Raw genomic sequence first — 24865 nt, forward strand, 5'->3', positions numbered from 1 at the left:
CAGGTCTGGAAACTGGAATTGTCTCTAAAATGTAAAACCATCTGGACACTTGGCTGTTTCTGTTTCAGCCTTTACCCCACGTTGAGATCAGGGTAGACCCGGGAGCCAGCTGGGCCGGACGCGTGGCTCTGACACAGGGAAACCAGAGCCGCAGACAAGTCCCACGTTGAGATCAGGGTAGACGGTCTTGGAGCCTGCTGGGCGGGCAGCACCGCTCTGACGCAGGTAAGCCGGAGCCGCAGACCTGGATGTAAAAGCCCCATGTTTACAAAGCTTCCCAAGGACCCATGTTAACTTCTGAGCCCGCAAGGAATCATCCGCATGAAATCGGGGGTCTCAGCGTGCTCCCGCATCTTGGCGAAGATGGTGTCTGGTGGCTGTGGGCTTCGCCATGCGACTTTGTGGACGTTAAGGGGCAGGAGCGCGTGCGTGTTGCTGGTAAGGTCGGCCCCGCGGCTCTGTGGTGTCTCTCATCGCTCCCTGTGATGAGCCCTCATTACAGTTCCAGGCTGCATGTGACGGTTTCTGCGGCAGTTCATAGGAAGCGTCCTCACCCCACATCTGTGGCCGGGTGCCCAGGCCGCGTGTCAGCCCTGGGAGGGGTGGACAGAGACTCACGTCAAACACTCCTGAGCCTGCCTGGAGCAGCCACAGTGCTTGGGGTGCACCAATGGGAAGCCCTCCTTGGTCTGCTGAACCCCAACTCCTTGTAGAGGGCTCGGGCCTCACCAGGGCTGCCCTTGTGAGTCCAGGGCCGTCAGGGGTGGAGGAGAGCATCAGGAGGGCACGCTGTGTGCTGGTGGGCCCCCCGAGATCATCCACCCACAGAAGCTATGTTCTCATTATCAACACGCCCTCTGGCAGGACCCCCTGGAGACAGAGCTTCCTCGGCAGCACCAGGCGCTACAACCAAACCCAGGCACCAGGCAGCCGGCAGCAGGGGCCGCGCTTGGATGCAGCTCTACGCGAGGATTTTGTCCCTGGCACAGCCACTGGCAGGCAGGGACACTGTGGGTTCCCAACTACTGTGGCCTGGTCACATCCGCTCCCTTCCCCAACTCAAGTGTCCAGACAGAGGCCGGGGGAGCTCCTGGGCTGCAGAGGTTTTATCCATCAACGCGCAGCTGAGGACGTCAGAAAGCCATGTCTGGGGTGGGGCCTGTGGGGCCGTGGGGAGAACCGGTGAGGGCGTGCCGCCCCCAGTGTGTGAGCAAAGCTGCAGCACAGCCGTTGCCCCAACAGCCAAGTGCACACCTGCCCCTCACACTCCCCACCCCCGACACCTGCGTGGCTCCCCTGGCCTGCAGAATGAGCAGAATCCCACACCCATCCAGCCCTCCCCACCGGATCCCAGACTGCCCCAGGTGCTCTCTGCCTGGGTCCTGGGTGGATTCAGTGAGCGAGGAGGCCACGTGACTCCTCCAGGGCCACCGGCAGGAGCCAACAGGAGCTGTGGGGGCCCCAGGCCACACCAGGGACCCCAGGACCTTGTAGGATCGGGGTTCTGCATAGGGCCTCCCTTCCCAGGAACACCCACTCAGAGCCTCCTCCTGCCTTCTTTCAATACTCTCCACAAGCCTTCAGCAAAACCAAGGTTCACAGCTTGGAGAGGGGAGGACTTTATGCCTTTTCCGAAGAGGAGAAGGTACCTGAGGCCCAGCGGGTAGAGGCCTACGAGACCCCACAGCCTTGGCCTGAGGTGGGCATAGGATGCTGAGACAGAGCACACCCCTCACACAGCCGGAACCCTGATCCTCAGAGTCCGCCCCACAGTACAGGCTGATGGAACCCTGCAAGCCTGGATGCGTGTGCCAGGGCCTTGCACTGGACACAGAGGCCTGGCCGAGGCACCTTGGACGCAGGCCCTGTGCAGTGAGGCCTTCCAACGTAAAACCCACCAGAGGGGCTCATTCTGCAGGGGACCCACAAGCGCCAAAGGGCCTGTTCGCCACACGTGGTGGTCAGTGGAGCCACGTGAGGTTCCCCAGGGCCTCCTGCCTCCGAGGGAGACTGTGCTTGCGCTGCGTGCTCTCGGGGGCTCTGCTGAGTGCTTAGTAAAGAGGCAGCAGCGAGAAGATTTTAGGTTTGTTAATTTTATTATTTGGTTCTCAAACGAGGCTTCACCTCAGGGTAAGCACGAATCTGTTGGCTTGAATCTTGGCTAGGAATGGTCTGCACAAATTCAAATTGACGCTGGGGGGAGACGGCTGGTTGCCGTGGCAACCAGAGAGCCGTTTTTAATTCCTCTGGGTGAGTGGCGGCTGCTGCGCGCTGTCTCGGGAGGACGGTGGCCCTGGGTCCCGCTCTCAGCGGCCAGGCTTCCCACCCCCGGAGGCCGCCATTTCCTCTCTCGGTGGGCTTCTAAGTTCAGGCTCTCAGAGTCCCCACCAAATGCCTGGAAACGAACACTCTCAGAAGTGTTCCAAAAAGAGGCAGGTCCTGCCCGAGACACCAGTGACATGAGGCCATTGTTGCTCCAGAGTTCAGTGATCACAGCGAGCTCCGCACGCGAGTCCCCAGCAGCCACGGCCCTCCAAACGCGGGGCTGGGGAGGGGCTCACCACCGGTGAGGGAGGACGGGGCTGGGGGCTCACGCCTGGCGAGGGAAGACGGGGCTGGGGAGGGGCTCACCCCTGGTGAGGGAGGACGGGGCTGGGGGCTCACGCCCGGCGAGGGAGGACGGGGCTGGGGAGGGGCTCACCCCCGGCGAGGGAAGGCGGGGCTGGGGGCTCACCCCTGGCGAGGGAAGGTACCCATCACCATCCTAAGCCTCCTGCGTCGGCCTGACCTCCAGCTCTGTTACCCTGCCTGAAGCAGCGTCATCCCTGGGACTGTTTCCTGCTCTCCCACAAACAGCCTGCAGATCCCAAAGCCACAAGATGTGGAGACGCGTGGTCCCCTGGCTGAGGCCTTGCAGGCAACACGGCCCACTCTCTGGGTAGGGGTGGGCCCAGCCCCCATTGTTCCTTCCCTGCAGAGGCAGTAGCCGCAGCTCAGGCCCTGAGGTGGGACTGCGGCAGGAGCAGGTGGCCACCCACGGGCACCCCACATCTTGTGTCCAGCAGGATCCCCTCAGAGGGAGGAAGCCCACATCCACTGCTAAGAGGGCCGAAGGCTCCTGGGAGGAGGCAAGGTTTCGGCCACGGCCCCAGCATTTCGGAGGAGGTCCGAGTGGCCTCCCCAGTGAATGGGGCCAGGTTCCCCAGTTAATGGAACCCCAAACTGACCTTTCCGGGAGGTAGGCAGAATCGCAGAGCAGTGGGAAGGGCTGGAGGGTCCCGTGCACCCGAGACCCTGTGAGCTGGGGCCTCGGATGCCAAATAAATGACAAAGCCCTCGAGAGTTGCCTCAAAAGTGGGGTTCTCCGTGCTGTCAGGGCAACGTCCAGCAGCTGTTTCTTTGGAAGGTCAGTGTTGAAGGCGTTAGGATTTGTATCAGGAAGAACTGCCCCCCCGTGCCAGCCCCATCTCCACCAAGGCCAGCTGGGCTGCGTTCAGACTGCCTGACCCTCCGAAAAACCCTCTGCAAACTCGGCCATTTCTTCTGAGAACATCTTTCCTCCCACAGTGAGGCAGGAGCCACGTGCCTGCTTCCGTGTGGACTGTGAGCTGCGTGTTCTCACAGTTTTAAACCATCAGAAAAAGTCAAAAGAAGAATAACTCTTCGGGGCACGTCCGTGGGTGATGCTTCGTGGCACACCCCTCGCTGGTGTGCTGCCCGCAGTGCTGAAGCCGGGAGGAGGCTGCCCTGATGAAGGACGCAGCTGGAGGGGCTGCAGTGGCCGGCCCTGGGCGTCCGCTTGGCAAGGCTGCTGTCCGCAGTTTTCCATCGAGCACTCGTGGAGTTGCTGCTGAGAAAGGGGTGGTGTAGACGCGGTGACCATGACCGGCACTTGGCCGTCTGCGCTATAGGCCAAGGAGGCCTGCGTGGGCCCACCTGGCTGCAGCGGGGAGCTGAGCCTCCCTGAGGAGGAAGGAATCACGCCTGAGGCAGCAACAGCAGCTCCTGCGTGCGTCCCTCATGGAGTGAGCCGACTCCTCGATTCCTCTATTCCTCGCAGTAAAGCTCTTCACCTATGTAACTATGCATCATGGAAACAGGAACGTATCCTCCGGCTCTGCAACTCTGGTGGAATCCAGGCGATACCTGGTGAGACACCTTAATAAACACGTAAATAGACTCTGCCGTGGTGAGCACCTACACCCACGGGGCAAGCATGGGGTGTTTTCCTGGCTAGGAATTCCATCTTTTTCACCACGAGACTCGTCATGGACTTACATTTTGAAATAGCATTGTTTGGGTTTGTTAGGGTTTTAAATTTCATTCTTCTTTGCCTTATTTCCATTTCCTGGTCTTTTCTATCTTTTTTCTTTTGTTTTCCTCTCTTGGGGAGGTAAGAGTCAGGAAGGCAGGCGGCACCTCACCCATGTGCCTGCAACATGGACAAGACGCTTCCCTCTGGCCGGGACTGGAAAGGTGGGCCCTGTGGCCAGCCAGTGCCACGGCCAACCCTGCAGTCCGGAAAGTAGAGGCTTTGCTGATGAACAGCCAGCAGAGAGAGGGCCGAGGGCCGGGGGCTGGGAGCCGGGGGCCGTGACATCTGGGGACAGGGCAAGTGCTGACGTCCCCTGGCTGCAGGGCAGATGGCCGCCAGCTCACTTTCTGAATGCCACCCAGAGGCCTGCATGATCCTCCAGGGTGGCACGAGACTGTCTGTGCCTCAGTTTCCCCATCCACAGGCAAGCCACCAAGGCCACCATGTGGGACTGTTCAGGAGACAGCACCCGGTCCCCAGCACCACCCCAGAGATGAGGCCTGAAGCAGGTGCCTTCCAAGGGCAGCTCCAGGAAGGGGCTGGCAGAGCAGCGGGGGAGGGGCCCAGGGGGGCAGCTGTGAGTGGGCAGGAGACGCCCGGCACCCCCACCCCTCACAAGACTGGGCCCCACAGACTCTCCCCTAGGGCAGCTCTGGGACATGTGGCAGTGCCAGCTCCCCCGGGATCCCTCTCCTTCACCCGGGTTAGCACTGGGTGTGGAATGGGGGGAGCCCTCCCGGGTCCCAACCACCACATGCGAGGGCAGGGGGACATTCATAAGCCAGTGGACCTGTCTGCCTCAAGTGCCGGACCCCAGGGCCCCCACAGCACCTGGTAACCTTCTGTGTGTCCTACCCAGATACCAGCGGCCTTCAGGGCTTTCCCTTGGACAATCTTTCCCTTTGGAGCCTGTGGGGGCCCAGTCCAGGGCCCAAAACCAGCTGGGACTGAGAGGGGTAGTGGGAGTTCTCTAGGGCCTCCCAGAGCCTGGCTGGCTCCACCACCTCCCTCTGCCCCCACAGCACCTTTGAGAAGTTCCCCCGCAAAGCCCCCATGGGACTCAGGGCAGGGCTCGAGTCTGTGTGCAGGGAAAGAAACAAGCCAGGGCCCCCACACCAGCCGGGGCCTCCTCTGGGCCCCAACCGTGATGTGCCAGGAGCCCCCCGGGAAGACAGGTTGACCTGTGCTCAACTTGGTACCCCTCACCTGGAGCAGTCTCTGTGGTGGGAGCTGCTGGGTGCAGGAGGAAGATATCAGGGCAGAGCCCAGGGAGACCCCTGGCCTGGGGGCGCTGGGGGCAGAATCCTCCCCTTCCCAGCCCTCTTGTCCAGGACCATCACCCAGGGGATACCAGGGGGCTCTGAGGCTCCAAGGGGAACAGTGTCCAGGGAGTCAGGGCGGCCAGGGTCTGGGGTGCCTGGAGTGTCTCCAGCTGGGAACTGGACCATTGCCTGCCGGACCCTGTGTCCCTTAGCTAGAGTTCAGGGCCCATCACAGTGTCCCCACAGAGGGGCTCTGGGGACACCAGCTAGATGGGGCAGTGGGGCCCTAAGGGAAGCGGAGTGCTGTCACCCCTGCATCTAATTCTACCTCTGTGAGTCTTCATGACAACCCCCCACTAGTACATCCTTCAGGCCCCTCAAAATCCATGGCAGCAGGGCCTGGGGATCCCCTGAACAGGTGCCAGTGTCAGAGAACCTGGGGCAGAAGCAGCCATGCAAGGGTGGAGGCCAAGGACAGAACAGGTGGAGGGGGAGTGGGGTCACCCAGGGCCAAGGAGGGAATGAGTGGAGGGGGAGTGGGGTCACCCAGGGCCAAGGAGGGAATGAGTGGAGGGGGAGTGGGGTCACCCAGGGCCAAGGACAGAACAGGTGGAGGGGGTGTGGGGTCATCCAGGGCCAAGGAGGGAATGAGTGGAGGGGGTGTGGGGTCACCCAGGGCCAAGGATGGAACAGGTGGAGGAGGAGTGGGACACCGAGGGCAGTTCCTGAGACTCTTGCTGAGGCTGCCACCAGGCCAGCATGTGCCCCAGAAAACTGATCTTGTGACGAAAACTGGAGTGGACTTGGACCCACCTTGTGGGGTAGGAGGCCCCTGGGGGCAGGATAGGGGCCTGTGGGCTGTGCACAGAACCCACACCTTGCTGCGGGTGGGAGGCTGGGCTGTTCGGCCCCTGGCACCCCAGCTTCCACACTCACCTTGGCTCTGGGTGCCCGGCTCTGTGGCCTAGGATGCAGGAGGGTTGGGGTGGAGGGACAGGGACGCTTTCAGCACAGCCACGGGCCCTGTCTGTCTACACCAGCTGCGTCTGCCCTGCTGACTCACACTCAGACGGGTTCATGACAGGTGCACCTCGGTTCTGGCATATCTGGACTCGAGAATGTTAATAAAGGATGGAAAATTCCGTCCAAATCCATTTTCTTGTGTATATTTCTGTTCTTGCAGCTTCTCCATGGATGGAGATCTCCTTTGGGAATAACACAGGGTCGTGCAGTCCGCCCCCCGGCGTTTTCAGGCGAGGGTCTGGTGCTGGGGCGCGAGCGCGGAGCCGGGTGTCTCTTTAAATGCGCTCTGCAGTGTGACGGCGGCCGCCCGGCTGGAAGAGCCATCCCCACCCTGCGGCAGGAGCCCGCCCGCCGCCATCGCCCGCCCCGGTCCCCATGGTTACGCGCCTGCCTCCGGCCCTGGGTCCCCCCTGTCGCCCAGGGAGCTACTCGCAGAGGCGGCGGCGCTGCTGGCCGGGCCGGGGCCGCCCGTGCGCGGGGCTGTGACTCACCGGCCGGCGCCGCAGCCCCGCAATCTGTTGATAACTGGCTCCCAGCTCGGCCGCTGCCCTCGCGAATGGAGAGCGGGTCCCCGGCGGGGGGAGCGCAGCGCGTCCGTCTCCAGGAGCGCGGCCCGGCCGCCCCGGCAGCCGCTTAGGCCACAGCAGGTGGGAAGGACGAGAGGGTCTGGGCGCGGGTCTGGGCGGCGGGAGGGACGCGCGGGGCCGTGGCTCGGCAGAAACGCTCCCGCCCCGGGGTGACGCCGGCCGCGGGGAAAGAGGCTCCGAGTAACTTTCGGCTCCGCTGGGGCGGGAGGAGCAGCGGATAATCCAGGGCCCCCGCCCCGCGCGCCCGGCCGCAGCTCGAGCCACATCCAGGCAGAGCAGGCGCCGCGGCCGGGCTGGGGCGGGCGGGTCACTCGGTGCCCGTTCCGGGTGCAAACGCCTCGCGCGCCTCTGGCTTTGTGCAGCCCGAGATCGTTGAGTTTGGCTCCGGAGCCGGGAGTGGGGCGCAGATTGATTTTTAAACATGGAGGAGACGCATCTGCCGCTGGCACGTTCGGTCCGAGCCCCCCGCCTCCCCCCGGTCCCCACCGGCACCGCCTCCACCAGCCCCAGGCGCAGCCCCCACGCCGCCCGCGGAGGGGAGGGAGCGACAGGCGCCGCGGCTGCTCGCCGGCGGGGTCGGGGCTGCGAGCTGCCCTTCGCGGGGACCCTCCTCCCGCCCCGCTGACCGCCGCTGTCTTCGCAGATGGGAGCAGCTCCGGGACTGCGCCCGCCCCGCCACGGTCACCCTGAGGCCCGGGGCCCGGGAGCGCGACCTCCTGGCCGCCGTCTGGGACTTTGACCTTCCGGAGGCCATGGAGGCTGGCGGGGAGCAGGGCGCGACCTGATCGCCTCCCCCTGGACGCCTCCTCCCGCGGCGCTCACGCTTCGGTAACTTTGCAGCGCTCATGGTGAGTACGGGGGTCCCGAGGGTCCTGCAGCTGGGGCTGGGCCGCTGGGGGGGCCGCCACCCGTTCAGGGACTCCCAGGCTGGAAAAGTTGTGGAGTGGTGAGCTGGTGACCGGGCTTCCGTCCGGGCTCAGTGCGGGGGTGGGAGGCTCTATGGGGTGGGGGCCGGGGACAGGCCCATGTCTTGGTGCCTCTGCTCCCGGTGGCTGGGTGCTGGTCATACTAATGAGTTGCAGGCATACAGCAATGTCGAATCATTTAATCAATGGAGGTGACGTCCCTCCCGCAGAGCCGGCATCGTGTGCTGTGAAAACCCGGTCTGTGCCTGGGCTGAGGTCCCTGCCACCCCAGGCCCCTCCAGCCTGGTCACCAGGCCTCCCCCACGCCACCATGCCAGCCCCTTCCCATCAGAAAGTTGATGAAAGGCAGTGGGGACAGACGTAGGTGGGCTTCAGTGGAGGCTGTGGCGGAGAGAAGGCGGCCGCACACACGACAGGCACGGGAAGGGTGTTTCACCGGGAAGGGGCTCGTGGCTGGCAGCTGGCTGGAGCGGCAAGCGGGACCCATCCTGAGTCCCTCCCTGAGGCTCCAGCAAGCTTTTGCTGCAGTTGCTGAAGGTCTGGGCTCCGGAAGGGCTGACAGCTGAGTGCACAATGCATTGTGTGTGCTGGTAAGGGGCAGCTGACAGGCGGTGGGGACCCAGGGCACGTGCAGAGAATGCCGATGGCCCCAGAATGTGCGGCTGCCACAGACGCCGGCTGGCGTGCCTCGGAGCAGACCCAGTGTTCGCTGTGTAAGGAGCCATCCGTCTGAGTCACTTGTTCATTTTCTTCTTGTTCCATTCAAAATGTCCAAGCAAGAGCGATGCCTTTGCCAACATTCAGTATCATCTTCCAGCGGCTGCTTCACCCTGAGGCTGGCTGAGGCCTCTGCACTTACCTTTCAGACACCTGACAAGGTTGCGTGTCCAGCACCGGCAGCACCTCAGGGGGCAGCAGGCCGGCCCCAGGGCTCCTGCCCACCCCCGGGCTCCCACCAGCCTCAGGAACCATTGCTGTTGTCCCACAGGTGCCACACCCAGCCCAGCCCCAGGCCTCCCAGTTGGCAGGATCTGTGGCTTTTCAGCCTCAAATTCAGGCCCTTATTTGCAAAATGGAAAGCTGTCATTGACAGAGGACAGTGAATGGAGAAGGGCTTCTGAAGGTGGGGGAGAGCGTGGCATTTCAGCTGCTCACTGGGTTTTTATTCACAACAAGTAACATTTGCACCTGAGAGAATCTCTGAAAGGGACAGAAAGTGTGTGGTGTTGCCCTCCTGTGCTACATCAATCTGGTACAGCACTTTCCTGCATGTGTCTCCAAGTTCACAGTGTAGATACCGGGGCAGGCTCACCCCATGGCCGTGGGGTCTTGGGAAGGAAGCCTGGAGGCCGTGGCCAGGGCAGGGTGGCCCTGACTCTGCCTGTCCCATTGCTGCGCTCTGGGGGACTCCTGACCCCTGCCAAGGGCAAGTTGACTGCTGAGCTCCCAAGTGTAAGGGCATAGGGCACAGGTCACGGGTCAGATTCTTTGGTGGCACCGCTCCTGGTCGTGCACAAAGGCATGAGCCAGCCCTGGATTCTGAGCTGCTGTCCAGCAGGTTGGCTGGGCCAGGCCGTCCTCCCAAAAGGCTGGTTTGTCGGCCCATGGTGCTCCACAGGATGGACAGTTTGCTCCCCTCTGGAGGACCTGCGGGCCACGTGTCCAGTGGTTAAAGCTGGGGCACCTCCTTCTACAAGCTGTGTCTCCGTCACCACCGTTAACAAGCAAAAGCAAACGTGAACTTGCCTCTGTCTCCGCAAGGGGTGCCGTCAGGACTTAAGTTCCAGCAGGCTGTGAAATGGAACAGGTGTCCCTTTGCACCCTGTAACCTGCAGTCCTGACACTTAACCCGGAGAACAGTTGTTCTCGTGGAAAGCCAACCGTCAGTCTTCGGAATTAGATACAGCTGCGGAGCTTTTGCCTTCCCTGGGACCATTTCCCTCAGAGAATGTGAGTCTGGTGGCTTCACACTCAGCACAGACTCTCGCTCTCCTGGTAACACTGTTTGTGGCCAGAAATTAAACAGAATAATAAGATTGGCATGACTGATGTGGTGTGGTGTGTGGTGTGGCTGGTGTAGTGTGGTTGTAGGGTTGGGTGGTGTGGCTGGTGTAGGGTGGTTTTTGTGGAATGGGGTGGTGTGGGCTGGTGTAGTATGGTTGCTGTGGGGGGGCAGTGTGGCTGGTATAGTGTGGTTGCTGTGGGATGGGGTGATACAGGCTGGTGTAGGGTGGTTTTTGTGGGATGGGGTGGTGTGCGTTCGTGCAGTGTGGTTGCTGTGGGAGAGGCAGTGTGGCTGGTGTAGTGTGGTTGCTGTGGTTTGTGGTGGTGTGGGCTGGTGTAGGGTGGTTGCTGTGGGATGGGATGGTATGGGCTGGTGTAGTGTGGTTGTAGGGTTGGGTGGTGTGGCTGGTATAGTGTGGTTTTTGTGGGATGGGGTGGCGTGGGCTGGTGTAGGGTGGTTGCTGTGGGATGGGGTGATATGGGCTGGTGCAGTGTGGTTGTAGGGTTGGGTGGTGTGGCTGGTGTAGTGTGGTTGCTGTGGGATGGGTTGGTGTGGGCTGGTGTAGGGTGGTTGTGGGGTTGGCTGGTGTGACTGGTATAGTGTGGTTTTTGTGGGATGGGGTGGTGCAGGCTGGTGTGTGGTTACTGTGGGATAGGGTGTGGTATGAAGATGTCGTCTGGCCTTTGTGGCTACTTTCATTCCACAATTGCAATATTTAGGTGCAGCTGGCGGCATGAGCTCACCCTCCCTCAGTGCTCAGCCCCGTGCTGGTGGCACCACTGCTGGTCAGCATCTGTGTCCTGTGTGGTCACCTGAGAGCCGCCGGCTTTCTGTGATTAGGGTGGAGGCTCTCAAAGGAGACTGGACAGAGCCCCTTCCGGCTCTCAATTCAGGGCTGACTCTTGGTCATCAGAGGCACTGTTTGCTGCATCCTGCGGGTTCCCAGTGCCTGAATTGAGTGAGAGGCCAAGGCTGACCTGCTCCAGCTTGGGCTGGGGGACCCGAGAGACCTGGTGTGTGGGGAGCCCCTTGAGTCTAGCACTTCACTTCCCACCTTCCGAAAGGCCAGGTGCCTTCGAAACCGCCAAAGAGACAAGGCGGGTAGCTGAAGGGTGAAGACCTCCCACTGGAGGGTGACAGGCTCAAGGTCAAGGCCAGGCTCCTGGCGGTGCCCCCAGGAAGGCAAGTCTCAGAAGCTGAGACTAAGGAGGAGCCTGCAGCTGCTCCCCAAGGCCAGGCCCGTGCAAAGTCCACCCTGAAGGGAACCAGGATCAGGTGCTGGCCCACAGGCGGGTTGTGGGAGTGTCGGAGCTCTGAGCTGTTAGGAAGTAGGTGAGCCCGCCTGTGGTGGGTTTATCTCTGCTGCAGTTTCACCCCACAGCCTCTACCAGGAATGGCCAGTTCAGGAGATGGGAGGGGCCTGTCACAGGGCGTAACGATGGTCGAACATTTCAGAACATTTACGAACATTTCAGAGCCGTACCGAGTTCTTTTCAGCTGACTGCTTTTTAGTTTAATATCTAAATTACTAAAAATGGCTACAGTCTACTTCCTTCATCTCACGGATGGAAAGCTTCTCATCCCACCTCACATCTTCCCGAAAATTAAGAACTTTAAACAAGTAACTACCAGTCTAGAAAGAAGGCGTCTATGATATTTTAACACTTTTTTTTCCAAATCTCTTCAAAACTTCACTAGCCCATCTACCCCTCCAAGAAGAAAATCATAACACACCTTACAAACGTAATGCCGACTACAGGTCATCTGTGTTCTCTACCTTCTGCCTTTCCCGTGGAACACATCCGTGAAAAGTCGACAGATCTGTAGAGGCAGTTATTATTTTAAAGGCAGACGAGGGAATACATCAGGCTCTCAGGAAATCAGTCTTTGTTGGCACAGAACCAGGAAGTAAAACAGAGAGAACCCGAAAAAACAAGAAAGAGAACCAGGAAGAACCAGGAAGAAGCACCTGAATGAAGAAGGAGAAAGAGGGAGGGAGGGAGGGAGGGAGGAAGGAAGGAAAGAAGGAAGAGCTTGAACCCGGAAAAACGAGAAGGAGGAGGACTCGAAGCACCTAGGAGGATATGTGTTCCTTCCTCAGCCAGTCGGAGCTGCGGACCCAGCCCGGACGCCTCACCCTCTGGGAAGAAGGTTCCTCAGTCAGTCGGAGCTGCGGACCCAGCCCGGACGCCTCACCCTCTGGGAAGAAGGTTCCTCAGCCAGTCGGAGCTGCGGACCCGGCCCGGACGCCTCACCCTCTGGGAAGAAGGTTCCTCAGTCAGTCGGAGCTGCGGACCCGGCCCCGGAAGCCTCACCCGCGGGAAGGAAGGTTCCTCAGTCACGGAGCTGCGGACCCGGCCCCGGAAGCCTCACCCGCGGGAAGGAAGGTTCCTCAGTCACGGAGCTGCGGACCCGGCCCCGGAAGCCTCACCCTCCGGGAGGAAGGTTCCTCAGTCAGTCGGAGCTGCGGACCCGGCCCCGGAAGCCTCACCCTCCGGGAGGAAGGTTCCTCAGTTACGGAGCTGCGGACCCGGCCCGGACACCTCACCATGCAGGGAAGAAGGTTCCTCAGTCAGTCGGAGCTGCGGACCCGGCCCCGGAAGCCTCACCCGCGGGAAGGAAGGTTCCTCAGTCACGGAGCTGCGCACCCGGCCCGGACGCCTCACCATGCAGGGAAGAAGGTTCCTCAGCCAGTCGGAGCTGCGGACCCGGCCCCGGATGCCTCACCCGCGGGAAGGAAGATTCCTTCAGGCCACTGGCGTTCCCCAGGTTTGAAGAGGTCACTTTCCCACCTCTCACTGCTGCAGAAAGGTTGTTTTTATCAGAAAATTCACACGTAACTTGACTGACTGCTTTCTTCTCATCTTTCCTCCTTTATTTTTGTCTTTAACACCCTGACCCACTTGATTTGCAGAACACACCAAGGAGGAGACCTCCAGTGAAAATGAGGAAACAGAGGAGGAAGTTATGACTCAAGAAAGAGGAGACACAAATAAGCCAGAACACGAGTCCCCCGCACGCCGGGCTCACACGCTGGCGGGACTGTTGGCTCCGAGGCCGGTGGATGGGAGATGGAAGCCAGCCTTCCCCAGGGGAAGCAGAGACATCTCTGGGCGGCTTCCAGAGCAACCTGGGCCATGCTGCAGGCACAGAACCAAGCTGGCATTCTGGCCATTACATCTGGGCCAAGAAGGTCGGGGTCACCTTCATCCGCCCCTCCCCAGCCCCCTTGGGTCCTCTGAGCCGCGTTCTTCACCCCCCAGGAGCCCGGCTGCTTTCCGTGCCGAGGGTCCAGGAGCTCTGCTTCTGTGGCCTCACGGGGACTGATCAGCCCACCCCCGTCAGCCAGGCTCTGTTCAGCCACAGATCAGACCATCAGGCCCTGGGAACACTTGCAAAGAGGAACCCGTGCATGTGCAAACTTTAAAAGACAACACACGTCTCCACTGCGCGTGACCCACTTGGAATTTTAAATGTCATCTCTGAAAATATAGAAAGGCACTGTTGATAACTATAATTTGGGGAAAAGAAAAGAAAAAAAGGAAACCAAAGCAAATCACATGTCTGTTTCTTATAAAACATTTTGTTGACCCACGGATCATTGCACAGGTGAGGACTGTGGCCCAGGCCTCCAGCTCACGCGGCAGCTCCGGGAGTCCACAGCTGCCCTTGCCACCTCAGTCCATGTGAAGCTTCACAGCTTGGCCTTCAGACAAGAAGCCCCACGCCAGGCGGCACGGCCCCGGCTGTCACTGGAGCTTGGGCGGCGTCCTCCCAGCGCAGCCGCACCTTGGACTCACGCTCTGCCGTGTTTGCCTCCTGCATGAAAAGCAGCTCTGACTGGGCTTAACACAAACGGGTTTGTGTCTGTGACGAAAAGCGGCAGACGGGAGGCTAAAGTCTCCTTCTGGCCCTGGGGACGGAGGCAGCGGGACAGGACGTGGCTCGCAGGCACCACACATCAGGGCACACACTTTCCCGGCTGCCATCTGCGCCTCCGTCTACCGTGGCTCCACCCCCCGCCCCCACCCCTGCAGCTGAGCAGGAGTCTGAACCCTGCAGGAAGGTGCGAGGCGGCCACAGCAGCCCCAGGAAGGCCATGGGGGGACATGTGAGGGCCCGGGCAGACCACCCCAGGATATTCAGCACACAGATGAGAACGAAGTCCTGGTTCCAGGCAACTCACGGAGTCCTGGTTAGACTCGGAGAGGGCTGGACACTGAGTGGACCCCACTCTCTGGGCTTCTCTCATGGATCTGGGTTTGCAACAGCAGCTCGTGGGAACTGTGTAGAGTGTTCACGTTTATTTTAGACCCTGGGTCTACATCATGGAGGAAAAGCCATTGACTCTCGTGGAAGAATCCCGGGGACAAGAATCTCGGGCGTCACTCGCGCCCTGTTAAACCTTCACTTCTTCTACCCACATGGGGTATTCCCCACCTCCCAGCAGCAGAGAACTCACTGGACAACCTGATGTCGGGATGTGGCCGGGAAAACGTGCTTTTCTGTGACTTTGGAGCTGTTTGCAAGTGGCAGAAAGCTGGCGCCTACTAAACCAGCAAACGTGGGACAACCGGCCCGGCACTGCCCGAGCCACGTGAGGGCCCCCATGCATTGCCTCCCAATGGCGAGTGCTCCAGCAGCCAGAACACCAAGGAGGGGTGTGGGAGAGCGTCCACAGCTGGCCGGGCTGTCCCTGGGCTCTCTGGGGAAGCAGCAGCCCCAGCTGGAGCGCGGACCGGACACTCACCCCACAGCTGTCGCAGGAGGCAACTGACGCTTCAGGCTCTGGGGCACTCAGGAGAATCCGGACAGAGGCCCGCCCAGTTCACCTCTTTACAGAGCGGCTGAGTGAGGGTGGGGCTCTCCTGGGCCCTGACCCTCCCGAAAACCCTCAGGGGCCTCTGTCCAGGGTGGGCCTCAGAGCCGAGCCTGAACCACAGGGTGCTCTCTCTGTGGGGTCCCGGTGTCCAGGAAGAAATGGGCAGATTCTAAACACTCCCCAGAAAGCAAAGTGTCTGCCGTCACTCCAGCTCCGCGGCCTCACACCGATACCCGTTCCTCTCCCAGGTGCCTTCGCCCTCGCACAGGTCCAGGCTCCTCCTCCCAGGATGCAGGGCCCCTCCAGTGCCCACCTGGCCAGTGCTGCTCGAACCCTGGGACAGGGGCCCTATTTCGGACTTTGTCAGCCAGTCCCGTGGCTCCCCAGAGCGCCCTCTGTCTATGGTGGACACTCTATAGCCAGCCAGGGCCTCGTCTTGGCTGGACGGACAAGAAGTGTGGCCTCAGGAGGGAAGGAGGAGCTCTCGGGCCACTGGCTGCCTGGGTCCTGACACAGGTGACACTGCCTCCACCCATAGCCCTTCAGGCACAGGAGGGTCCCTCTCCACTTCCCGCCTCACTCAGCTGGGGCCATCCCAGAGGCCCAGCCGGCTGCCTCCTCCTGCCCCGATGCCCAGGGCAGCACCCACGACATGGTCAGAGCTGCCAGAGCCTGGCACAGGTGCAGCGATCACCAGGGGGCTGGGGAGGGGCCAGGTGGCTGCAGCCCTCACCCCTGCTGGCACCCACCCACAGGGTTGTTACAGGAACATGGCACCCACTCCGCGGGGCACACTCGCCTGCCTGACGTTCACAACGAAACACCACACACTGGGGCCCTGAGGCAGACGTGTTTCCCACAGTCTGGAGGCTGGAAGCCTGAGACAGAGCTGAGTGCAGGCTGGTGCCCCAAGGCCCCCGTCCTGGGCCTGTACACGCGTGTTTCTGGACTCTGGTGCCCCAAGGCCCCCGTCCCGGGCCTGTACACGCGTGTTTCTGGACTCTGGTGCCCCGAGGCCCCCGTCCCGGGCCTGTACACGCGTGTTTCTGGACTCTGGTGCCCCGAGGCCCCCGTCCCGGGCCTGTACACGCGTGTTTCTGGACTCTGGTGCCCCGAGGCCCCCGTCCCGGGCCTGTACACATGTGTTTCTGGACTCTGGTGCCCCGAGGCCCCTGTCCCGTGCCTGTACACGTGTGTTTCTGGACTCTGGTGCCCCGAGGCCCCCGTCCCGGCCTGCACACGCCTCTGTGATTCCCTGGTGAGCTCACCTCGCTCACCTGATGAAGGAAAGATGAAACCCCATCAGCTCCAAGCCTTTCCAGCCGGGGCGATTTTCCCCCAGTCTACTCTGCCACAGAGAACACACATTTCCCTTTGAACTCTGACCCTGAACCCTCTTCTTGGGCAGTGAAGCAGGTGGAGTTGGTGCCCAACAGCCTCCACTCTTTCTGCATCTCACAGAAGCTCCTACAGGATCCTCCCGGGAGATGTTGACAAGCAGGGTTTCAATGAGTGTGGGGCTCCCAGTGCGGCTGGGGGCCATCCCATGGGTTTCCCTGCCTCTCTTAAGGCCCATCCAGACCCACCCAGCCACCCCCAGGCGATGAGAAGAGAGGAGGCTAGAGGCAGGCATCAGTCGGCCGAAACACCGTCTCAGGACCTGGCCTCAGAGCCACACAAGGATGCCTTTGGCCAGCAGAGCCGCTGGAAAGCGAGGACAGACGTCGCTTGGTGGCCACATGAGGCCCCTCCCGTGCACTCCCTGAGAATCCACAGACGAAGCCTGACCGTCCTGCCCCAGGCAGCCCCTTTCCCTGAGACCCCACACGAAAATGCCTGGAGCGGCTGCAGGGGAAGCCGAGCCCCAAGGGGATGCCCAGGGGACAGCACCACCCACAGACCCCTCCAGGTCAGTCACGCACATCTGCTTTGCTTTCTCCTCAGGATCTGAAGACAGTGCTCTCCCTGCCCCGCTACCCAGGGGAGTTCCTGCACCCCGTGGTGTACGCGTGCACGGCGGTCATGCTGCTCTGCCTCCTGGCCTCCGTCATCACCTACATCGTGCACCAGAGGTAAGCCTGGCATGGGCAAGGGCGCCCACTGTGCCCGAGAAACCTGTTCTTACCTTCAAAGGCAAGTCCCTGAAGGGCAATGTCGCTGCCCCCTCATGTAGCAAGAAGTCCCTGAAGGTACAACTCAGGTCTCCAGCCAGCTCAGACTTGCTCGGCAGCCTGGTGCCCACCACACAGCCGAAGGGTGGCTGGAGCTCGGGGGAGTCACGCCCGTCCACTCAGGCCTCCGTCAGGGTCTTCTTGACGGCATCCCCTGTGTCCTTAACTGGGTGAAATAAGTTCTTCCAGAAGTGGGTGCAGCCCTGAGAAGCTCAGGTCCCCCTGGGTGGTCACTATGGCCGGCAGAGCCTGGGAGAGGCACCGAGAATATGAGGGGGTCCAGCCGCAGTCAAGGTGGGCATGTCCACAGCCAGCCATGGGCGGGGGTTCAGGTATGTCTGAGGCTAAGGTCGCCTTGGTCACGGACAGAGCTTGGATGCGCCCAGGGCCACAGTCTCATCGGAGACTTGGGCGCACACAAGGCTGTGATCACAGGAAGAGGCTTGGGCAGGTCCGAAACTGTCATCTCTGCTGTGGCAGAACACGGGGGCCTTGATGGTTCATTGATGGTAGAAACTTGACTTCTCAGTTCTGGAGGCCAAGGTCCCAGATCAAGGCACCCGTGACGCTGTGTCTGGAGAGTCTGGAGAAGGCCGGCTCCAGGCTCACGGACGGCGCCCACTGCCTGTGTCCCTGCCTGTGTCCCTGTCTGTGGGGGGTGAAGCCCTCTCGGGGCCTCTTTCTCGAGGTCCTTGATCCCATCACAACGGCTCTGCCCAGAGGCCCCCGCTTCCGAATACCATCAGCTTGGTGGTTAGTGCCGTCCTACCAACTGTCGGGTGGGATAAAATACATTTAGACCAGAGTGGCTGTGATTACAGGGACAGGCTGAGGCGAGGCCATGGCTAGAGTCACAGTGGCCGCCGTGCAGCCGTACCTGTGCTGGCCACAGCCTGGATGAGTCGGGCCCCAGACATGGTGGTGGTCATGGAGAGGGTCACAGCCACAGGCGTGCACGGCGGGCTCAGCCCCAGGCTATGGCCGAGGTCATGCTGAGCCAGTCTAATCACAGTCTCGTCCTGATGTGCCTGACGCCTGCTCCGAGGGACGCCCGCGGCCTCTGTCTCTGAGACAGTGTGTGGCCGAGTCCTGGAGTCTCAGGGCCTCAGTGTCTTCATCCACCAAGAGATCAGGTTGCTCAAGCTTCTGCAAACCCCTTTCAGCCTCAGTGTGCCAGGGTGACGTAAGGCAGAATTTTCCAGTGGCCACCACTCAGGGCAGACTCAGACGGCCTGTCTGCTCTCCCCTGACCGGGTCCTCAGACAGCTGCCCCTGACTCCACAGAGAGCCTGGACTTCCCAGGGACAGAGCCTGCGCCCCAGGGGGCCCCTTCCACGCCTCCCCGTGCAGGGGACAGAGCCTACGCACCAGGGGGGCCCTTCCAAACCTCCCTGTGCAGAGCCGCTGCTCACATGAAACCTCCTTCCTGCCCCACAGCGCCATCCGCATCAGTCGCCGGGGCCGGCACACGCTCCTGAACTTCTGCTTCCACGCGGCCCTGACCTTCACGGTGTTTGCCGGCGGCATCAACCGCACCAAGTACCCCATCCTGTGCCAGGCGGTGAGTGCCGGGGCGCCTTCGCTGGCTCCTACCAGAGGGGAAGTGTGGAGCATTGTCTTGTTTACTGAATAATATTCCAGCATTGGCTCAGCTATTTCCCAGGAAGGGGTTGGGCCCCGGTGTGTCGGCGTCTTGGCTTCACGCCGTGCGAGGCCCGTGTGCCCCACGTTTGACCCCAGGGTTGAGTCCACCACGCGGCCCCCTCCAGGCCTGCGCTAACATTTACCGTCCCCAAAGGGCGCACTCCCTGAGAGCAGGGACACAGCCTGCCCCTCCCGGAGAAAGTGGTGGGGCAGCTCGAGGAGGGACACACGCTCCGGTCAAGGGAGGAACCTGCAGGTGCCGCTGCCTGAGTCCCCAGGAGGGCAAGTGCATCCTCTACACAGACCCCTGGAAGCCAAACAGAAATGTCACTCGGGAAACCCTCCTCCCCCGTCGCAGGGAGAGCTGGAGACTTGAAGCACACAGGAGGGCTCCTCACTTCTAGGGGCCCAGCCTGACCTTGGTTTAAAAGGGGGGACGTGTACCTCACACTCAGTTCCTGGCAGAGCTCATTGTAGAGACCCTCACATCAACACTAAGCCCCGTCCTCATCCACTTTGGGCTGTGGCTCATGGCCAAGGAGAGGACCTGCCCGGAGCCTCTGTAGCCACAGCTCTGGGGCGGCTCCTCCCTGCGCACCCAGCCCAGTCCCGGTGGCCACCCCACTTCAGCAGCCACACAGCCCCGTACAGTCACCTCCAGGGCCCAGACACAGCCAGGGGGTTGCCATGGACAGCAGGGCAACTTGCCAGGGATCTGCCCTGTGGTTTCTAGGACCCTCCCGTAGTACCTGGCACTGACGTGCACCTGCAGACAGCAGTGGTCGAGACTCCCACAGGGGCTGCTCCACAGGGGTGTCTGGGGAGAATCCAGGCAGAGTGCACAGAACCCCCCCGACTCCCCCTAGGCTCCCGTACCTGCCTGCAGCGGCCACGGGCTTCCTTCCTTCCCAGCACCACACTTCCATGTGCCAGGCCGGGACGGGCTGGGCAGGCGCTCTCACAAACACAGGGCCCTGGCGTCCGGCACGCAGAGGAGATGCCCTGTCTGTGTGACCGCACATCATGCCAGCCTGCCCCGAGGCCGAGCCCAGCATGGCCCCAGGCAGAGGGGTCGCTGGCACGCACCTGAAGGTGGCTGAGGTCGGATGCACCTCCTGCCTCCTTAATCGTTCCTCTGATACGCTGGAAACAACCACAGCAAGTGCCTGGGAAACACCACTGATGTCCCGCCTGTAAGTGCCTGCGAGAGGCCATCACCGTCACGTCTGCACTTCGCCACCAATCACGCCACACACAGACAGAGCCTGCTGGATCCGCAGGTGGCCCCCCACCACCACCAGCCAAGGGCCCTCGGCAAACCCTGCCCACGCCTTCGGGAGCACCTGCCACCGCCTGCCTGGATGGAGCTCCCGGGGCCCGAGCCTGTGGCGACAGCTTGGGGCGGATGCTGGGGTGTTGGGGCTGCGGCGGGCAGGTCTGGAAGGTTCTGGAGGGTTGCAGTCTTGGAAGACATCTTGGTAAGGCTGCAGTCCTCAGGAGGAAATCAGCGGAAAAGACTGTGGCCTGTCTCCAGATGCTGTCCTGATCTCCCAGGGAGCACGGTCCACTCACTCGCTCACTCAGCAAACGTGCTGAGGGCCTATGAGGTGCCAGGCCATGCTCTGGGCACTAGGGCACTGCCAGAGACAAGCCCACATGGCTCACTGTGGAGCCGCATTCCAGGACAGGAAGCAAGTGTGGAAGACGAACCGTGGGAGCAGCCGGGGGTGGGAGATGCCTGCCGGACGCGTGACGCCAGGTTGGGGAAGCGGAGGCAGGGGCCGCAGTGGCTGCAGTCCCAGAACCACTCGGGAAGCTCACAAGGCAACGTTCTCCGAGCCCCCAATGCACTGTCTTCCCCTGTGCTCTGCCACGTGAACAGAAGCTTTCTCACTGATCTAACACTGAGGCCAGGCCGGTTCCACATTCGCAGCCTCTGGGTAAGGAGGAAAATTCAGCCACCACCGGCTGGAGGAAGAAGACCTGGGGGTCTAGTAAAAACTAGACTTGGAGCCCGACCTGCCCACACGTGGGCCAGTGGTCCCCGGTCCGCCTGCCCCCCCGCCCGCCTCACGCTTGTCACACCCACCTTCCTGCCCGCCTGCCCCGCCCACCAGGGCCACAGCCCAGCACTGAGTGAAGCCTGGTCCCAGGCTCTGGATGGCTGGAGAGGACGGACGGTTGCTATGGCGACAGAGAGATGGCCACAAGCCCGTTCGCAGGCTGAGTGACATCGTCAACAGAGACAGGCGCTGGCCCTGGGTCTGGCAGGGTAGGCCGGCCGTGGAGCACTGTTGGACGCCGATGGCTTCCCTGCAGCCTCCCCACCTGTCCAGCCTGAAGTCAGTGTCTGGGACTCCAAGCTCTGCCGCTTATACCTTCTCGTGATCCCCAAATGCACACGGCCTGGGTGAGGCTCAGCCCAGACAGACAAGGGGCAGGGCCAGCTCTGCCATCCTCCTCAGCGCCCCAGGCAGTGACAATGACAGCCCCACGGCTGCTTCCTTGAAAGAAAGAACCCGAGGCCCAGCTGCGGGGCCTCTGCCCCGCTCCTCCACATGGTGCCCCGGTTTCCAGGCCTCCCTGTCTGCACCAGGCTGCACGAGGCCTGGGCACGGGGATGGGACTCGCCAGGCCAGGAGAAAGGGTGGCGCCCCCGGGGCCTGCTGTGTCTCCTGCCGCCAGCGGCACGCAGGGAGCTCATCTGAAACTGCAAACGCGGCCGTCCGGTCTTTCCAGCCCACCCCACAGCATTCTCATCAATTATTGCAGAGCCTCCTCAGAAGTGAAAATGGAGCTCTGGATTTGATAAATCATTATAATGGTGTGACGTTAGCTTTATGCGGCGAATCTCTATATTCCTTAAACATTTATGTCCTTTCCAATTATAGCAGTATTTTACCTGTCATTTCAAAATGTCAGGTTATTACTCCAAAGGTAGCAGTGTGGCCCTGGTAATCAACTAACGCAGGAAATCTCCATAGCAATGAGGAAAGGCGACCTGCAGGGTCACACGAATGCGTCCCCATGGGGGGCTCATCCTATTCACAGTAAGAGCATCCTGGCATGACCCCCTGGAGGACTTCACCTCCTCTCCCTTGGTGGACACCTGTCCAGGTCTGAGCTCAGGGGACGTTGGTCTGCAGCTCACAGGGTCCCGTGCCTGGGCCACAGGGACCACAGTGGGTTGTGCATGCAGGGGCGTGTGAGTGCACAGAACCATTGGTCCCCACAGACTCCCTGCTCCCGTCTCTGTGCGGAAGGGGAGCAAAGTCGAGCCGTTCAAGGGTCTCTGCAGCTCGGCGTCTCCCTGTGACTCCCGGGCGGCTGTGGGGTGGCCGCCGTCTGCCCTGGGATACAGACGCTCCTGGCTGCCTGCTGCTCTCATTCTTGAAGCCGCAAGCCCGGGCCGGGGCTGCTGGGCTTTGGGGGGTGGGTGCCCACCGCTGGCCTGGCTGACCGCTGCTCCCCCACAGGTGGGCATCGTGCTGCACTATTCCACGCTGTCCACCATGCTGTGGATAGGAGTGACCGCCAGGAACATCTACAAGCAGGTGACCAAGAAGGCCCCTCTGTGCCTGGACGCAGACCAGCCGCCGTACCCCAGGCAGCCCCTGCTCAGGTACTGAGTGCACATGGGCGCGAGGCCCTGCCACCTGGGCCCTGGACACTGCATGCGCCTTCTGGGCTCGCCTTCTGGGTCTTGGCAAACCTCGCCAGGCCACCAAGGCCTGAGGACGATCCGGTCCGTGGGGGAGGGTCAGTGTTCCCAGGGAGGGTGGAGAGCAGGCGAAGGAGCTGGGGGTGGGGCAGTGTGCTGGAGGGGAGGGGCGACGGTCCCTGGGGGTGAGGCGGAGGGGGCCCAGAGGGTGGAGGGTCCCGGGTGGGGTCTGAGGCAGGCGGTGCCCTGCCCTCCACATCTGCGGCTGGAGCCCAGCTGGTCTGGGGCTGGCATGTGCTGGGGCTGGACGAGCCTCCTGTGCTACAGAATTGCTGGCACGAGACCCTCTGTGCCCCGCAGGGCAGCCACGCCGGGGAAATGGGCTCTGGGTGGTTTTGGCTTTGGCTTCATGGTCTCCGTAACATCAGGCAGCTGACTGTTGGTGGGGGAAAACCTCACATGCTCAGGCACTCATTTCAAGGTGGCCCTGGCCTGGGCCTTTCGGACCAGGAGGCAGGTGTGGTCCCCCAGTTCCCAGCACCTCCCCATCTCTGCTGTGTGAGGCCCGGGTGCTGGGATGGGACACTTGCCCCCACCCGCGGCCTACACCAGCTCTTGGTCCCCATCCATCCCCAGGCCGGGAATTCACCGTGGCCTTGGTGGGAACCATGGGCCTGCCTGGGGGTGGAAACAGCCCATGATGGCATGGGCGCAGACCTCCCTCTCTCCCTCCCTCCCTCAGTCCAGAGCCAGGGAAACCCAGGTGTCCACGTCTGGGCGGTGGCAGAAGCTCCTCTGCACCAGCAGGAAAAAGCCGGGTCAGGGAGCCCAGACAGCTGCTTTAGACAGGGGTCTGGCCGCAGCCGTGACGGGGCCGCGGAGCTCGCCAAGGAGTTCCAGCGCCTTTGGTGTTTCCTTTTCTGAACTGAGACTGAATTCCAAACACTCAGTCGGCAACAGCCAGGCTCAGAGTGTGGCCTCGAGGCCTTGGGTGCCTACCTGGCCCATCCTCTGGGGTTCCCTGAGGCTCCCTGAAAGCCTGCCTTGGGCACCTTTGGTTTGCCCGGAGCAGCGCCCTGTGTGAGGCACCCCTGCCAGAGGCTGCTCTGAGGCCGGCGGTCCCCGGGGGTCTTGGAGGACATTCGTCCAGTTGCGTGTGAGATGTGGTTCCTGCTGGTGCAGGGACACCTGCTTCCTCGGAAGGGCTGTCTGGCACTGTCCCATCCAAAACCGTCTGAAGAATTCATTTCAAGGCAGATACAGCCACGTCCTGTGTTGTCTCGGTAAACAGGGCTCACCTTCCACCCGGAGCATTTTCTGGCGCTGTTTGATTTTCAGATCCACGCAGACACGTTGCCACTTAGCAACCAGGGCTGGGTGGTGCTTCTGCCGCTGGTGGGGGCTGGGGAGGTAGGGTTTCATTATCTTGCCTCTCCTGCCAGGGAGGCCCCAAGTCCCCTGGGTTTATAAATCACTCTCAAAATGCATTTCCTCATCTGTAATTGATGGAAGAGCTGCCTGGTTTTGAAGACCAGGCTGGCAGCCGTGGAGCACCCCGGCACTCTTCTGTCTGCCGTCTGCCAGTGCGCACCACAGAGCCGTGCGTCTGTCCAGGTGCTGGGGGGCCAGCGGGCCCGGGGTTCGGCACTGACCGGCGGGCCCAGCGACGGCAAGGCCCTGCTTGCGGCCACGGCGCTGAGGCGACTGCTGTTCCTCCTGGGGCTGCCTGGAGACCCCCATCCTCCACCCCCTGCCCTCTGGGCCCCCTTCCTCTGTACAGAAAGGTCTTGACATTGTGGCAGGGGGAGTCCACATGGTGCCGTGTTCCAGCTGTGTTCCTTGGTTACTGGCCTGCCTGGTCACTCTGTCTCCCCAGCCGCTCCCCAGGTGCCTGGTTAGGGCTTGGCCTGTGCACCCCTGAGGCAGGTGCAGACTCGGGAGTGGTGGGCAGTGTTAGCTTGGACTTGGCTGAGGGCCTGCCCTCTCCATGGCCAGGCCTGGGGCTGCTGGGAGACTGTGCTGGGAGACTGGGCGTCACCTCCTCAGGGAGACCAGCAGGCTGGAGCGGAGCCTTTCTCCCCACACCCCAGAGGGGCTCACGATCAGCCCTGCAGGCCCTGGCCCAGAGCCTCTTCTCACCTCCCCCTCCTCCACCAGGAAACCTCCTCATCAGAGAGGCTCTTCCCAGCGGCCCTGCCTCCCCAGCCCCATTCCCTGGCCTACACATTATCACCGCCAACAGAAATTTGGTTCCTGAGTTCCAAGAATCTTGCAGTCTGGGAGGGAAGGGTGTGGACACCTCTCCAGGCAGCATGTTGCCCACACCCTCTCTGGCTGTTCCCATCCTGCCCTCTGAAAGAAGACCCACACCACTCCCTGCCTGACCCCCCGCCGTGACGGGGCGGCACCGCCAGCTCCCACTCACACCGACAGGGGCCGAGTCTCAGCT

General features: G+C 61.7%; 1 protein-coding gene and 1 pseudogene across 5 annotated transcripts in view; one reads left to right on the top strand and one right to left on the bottom strand.

Moving 5' to 3' along the window:
* Positions 1-2077: 2077 nt before the first annotated feature.
* LOC100426908 (uncharacterized) lies at positions 2078-5645 on the bottom strand (annotated as a pseudogene). Its single transcript, XR_013398515.1, has one exon. The product of XR_013398515.1 is annotated as an uncharacterized LOC100426908 (transcript).
* A 1382-nt stretch (positions 5646-7027) lies between these two features.
* Positions 7028-24865, top strand: part of ADGRA1 (adhesion G protein-coupled receptor A1) — a 42766-nt gene continuing 24928 nt past the window's right edge. Inside the window, exons 1-5 of one of the 4 annotated variants that reach the window (XM_077947901.1) lie at positions 7028-7247; positions 7831-8035; positions 13033-17012; positions 18549-18672; positions 22232-22377. In XM_077947901.1, the coding sequence (XP_077804027.1) occupies positions 16813-17012; positions 18549-18672; positions 22232-22377 (470 nt within the window). In that variant the 5' untranslated portion in view covers positions 7028-7247; positions 7831-8035; positions 13033-16812. Of the gene's footprint in view, positions 7248-7651; positions 8036-12624; positions 12930-13032; positions 17013-18548; positions 18673-22231; positions 22378-24865 lie in introns of those variants that run through there. The other 3 variants (XM_077947903.1, XM_028827057.2, XM_077947902.1) reach the window with 3 other exon arrangements.

The sequence above is a fragment of the Macaca mulatta genome, chromosome 9, assembly GCF_049350105.2.
Source record: "Macaca mulatta isolate MMU2019108-1 chromosome 9, T2T-MMU8v2.0, whole genome shotgun sequence".
Taxonomy (NCBI): domain Eukaryota; kingdom Metazoa; phylum Chordata; class Mammalia; order Primates; family Cercopithecidae; genus Macaca; species Macaca mulatta.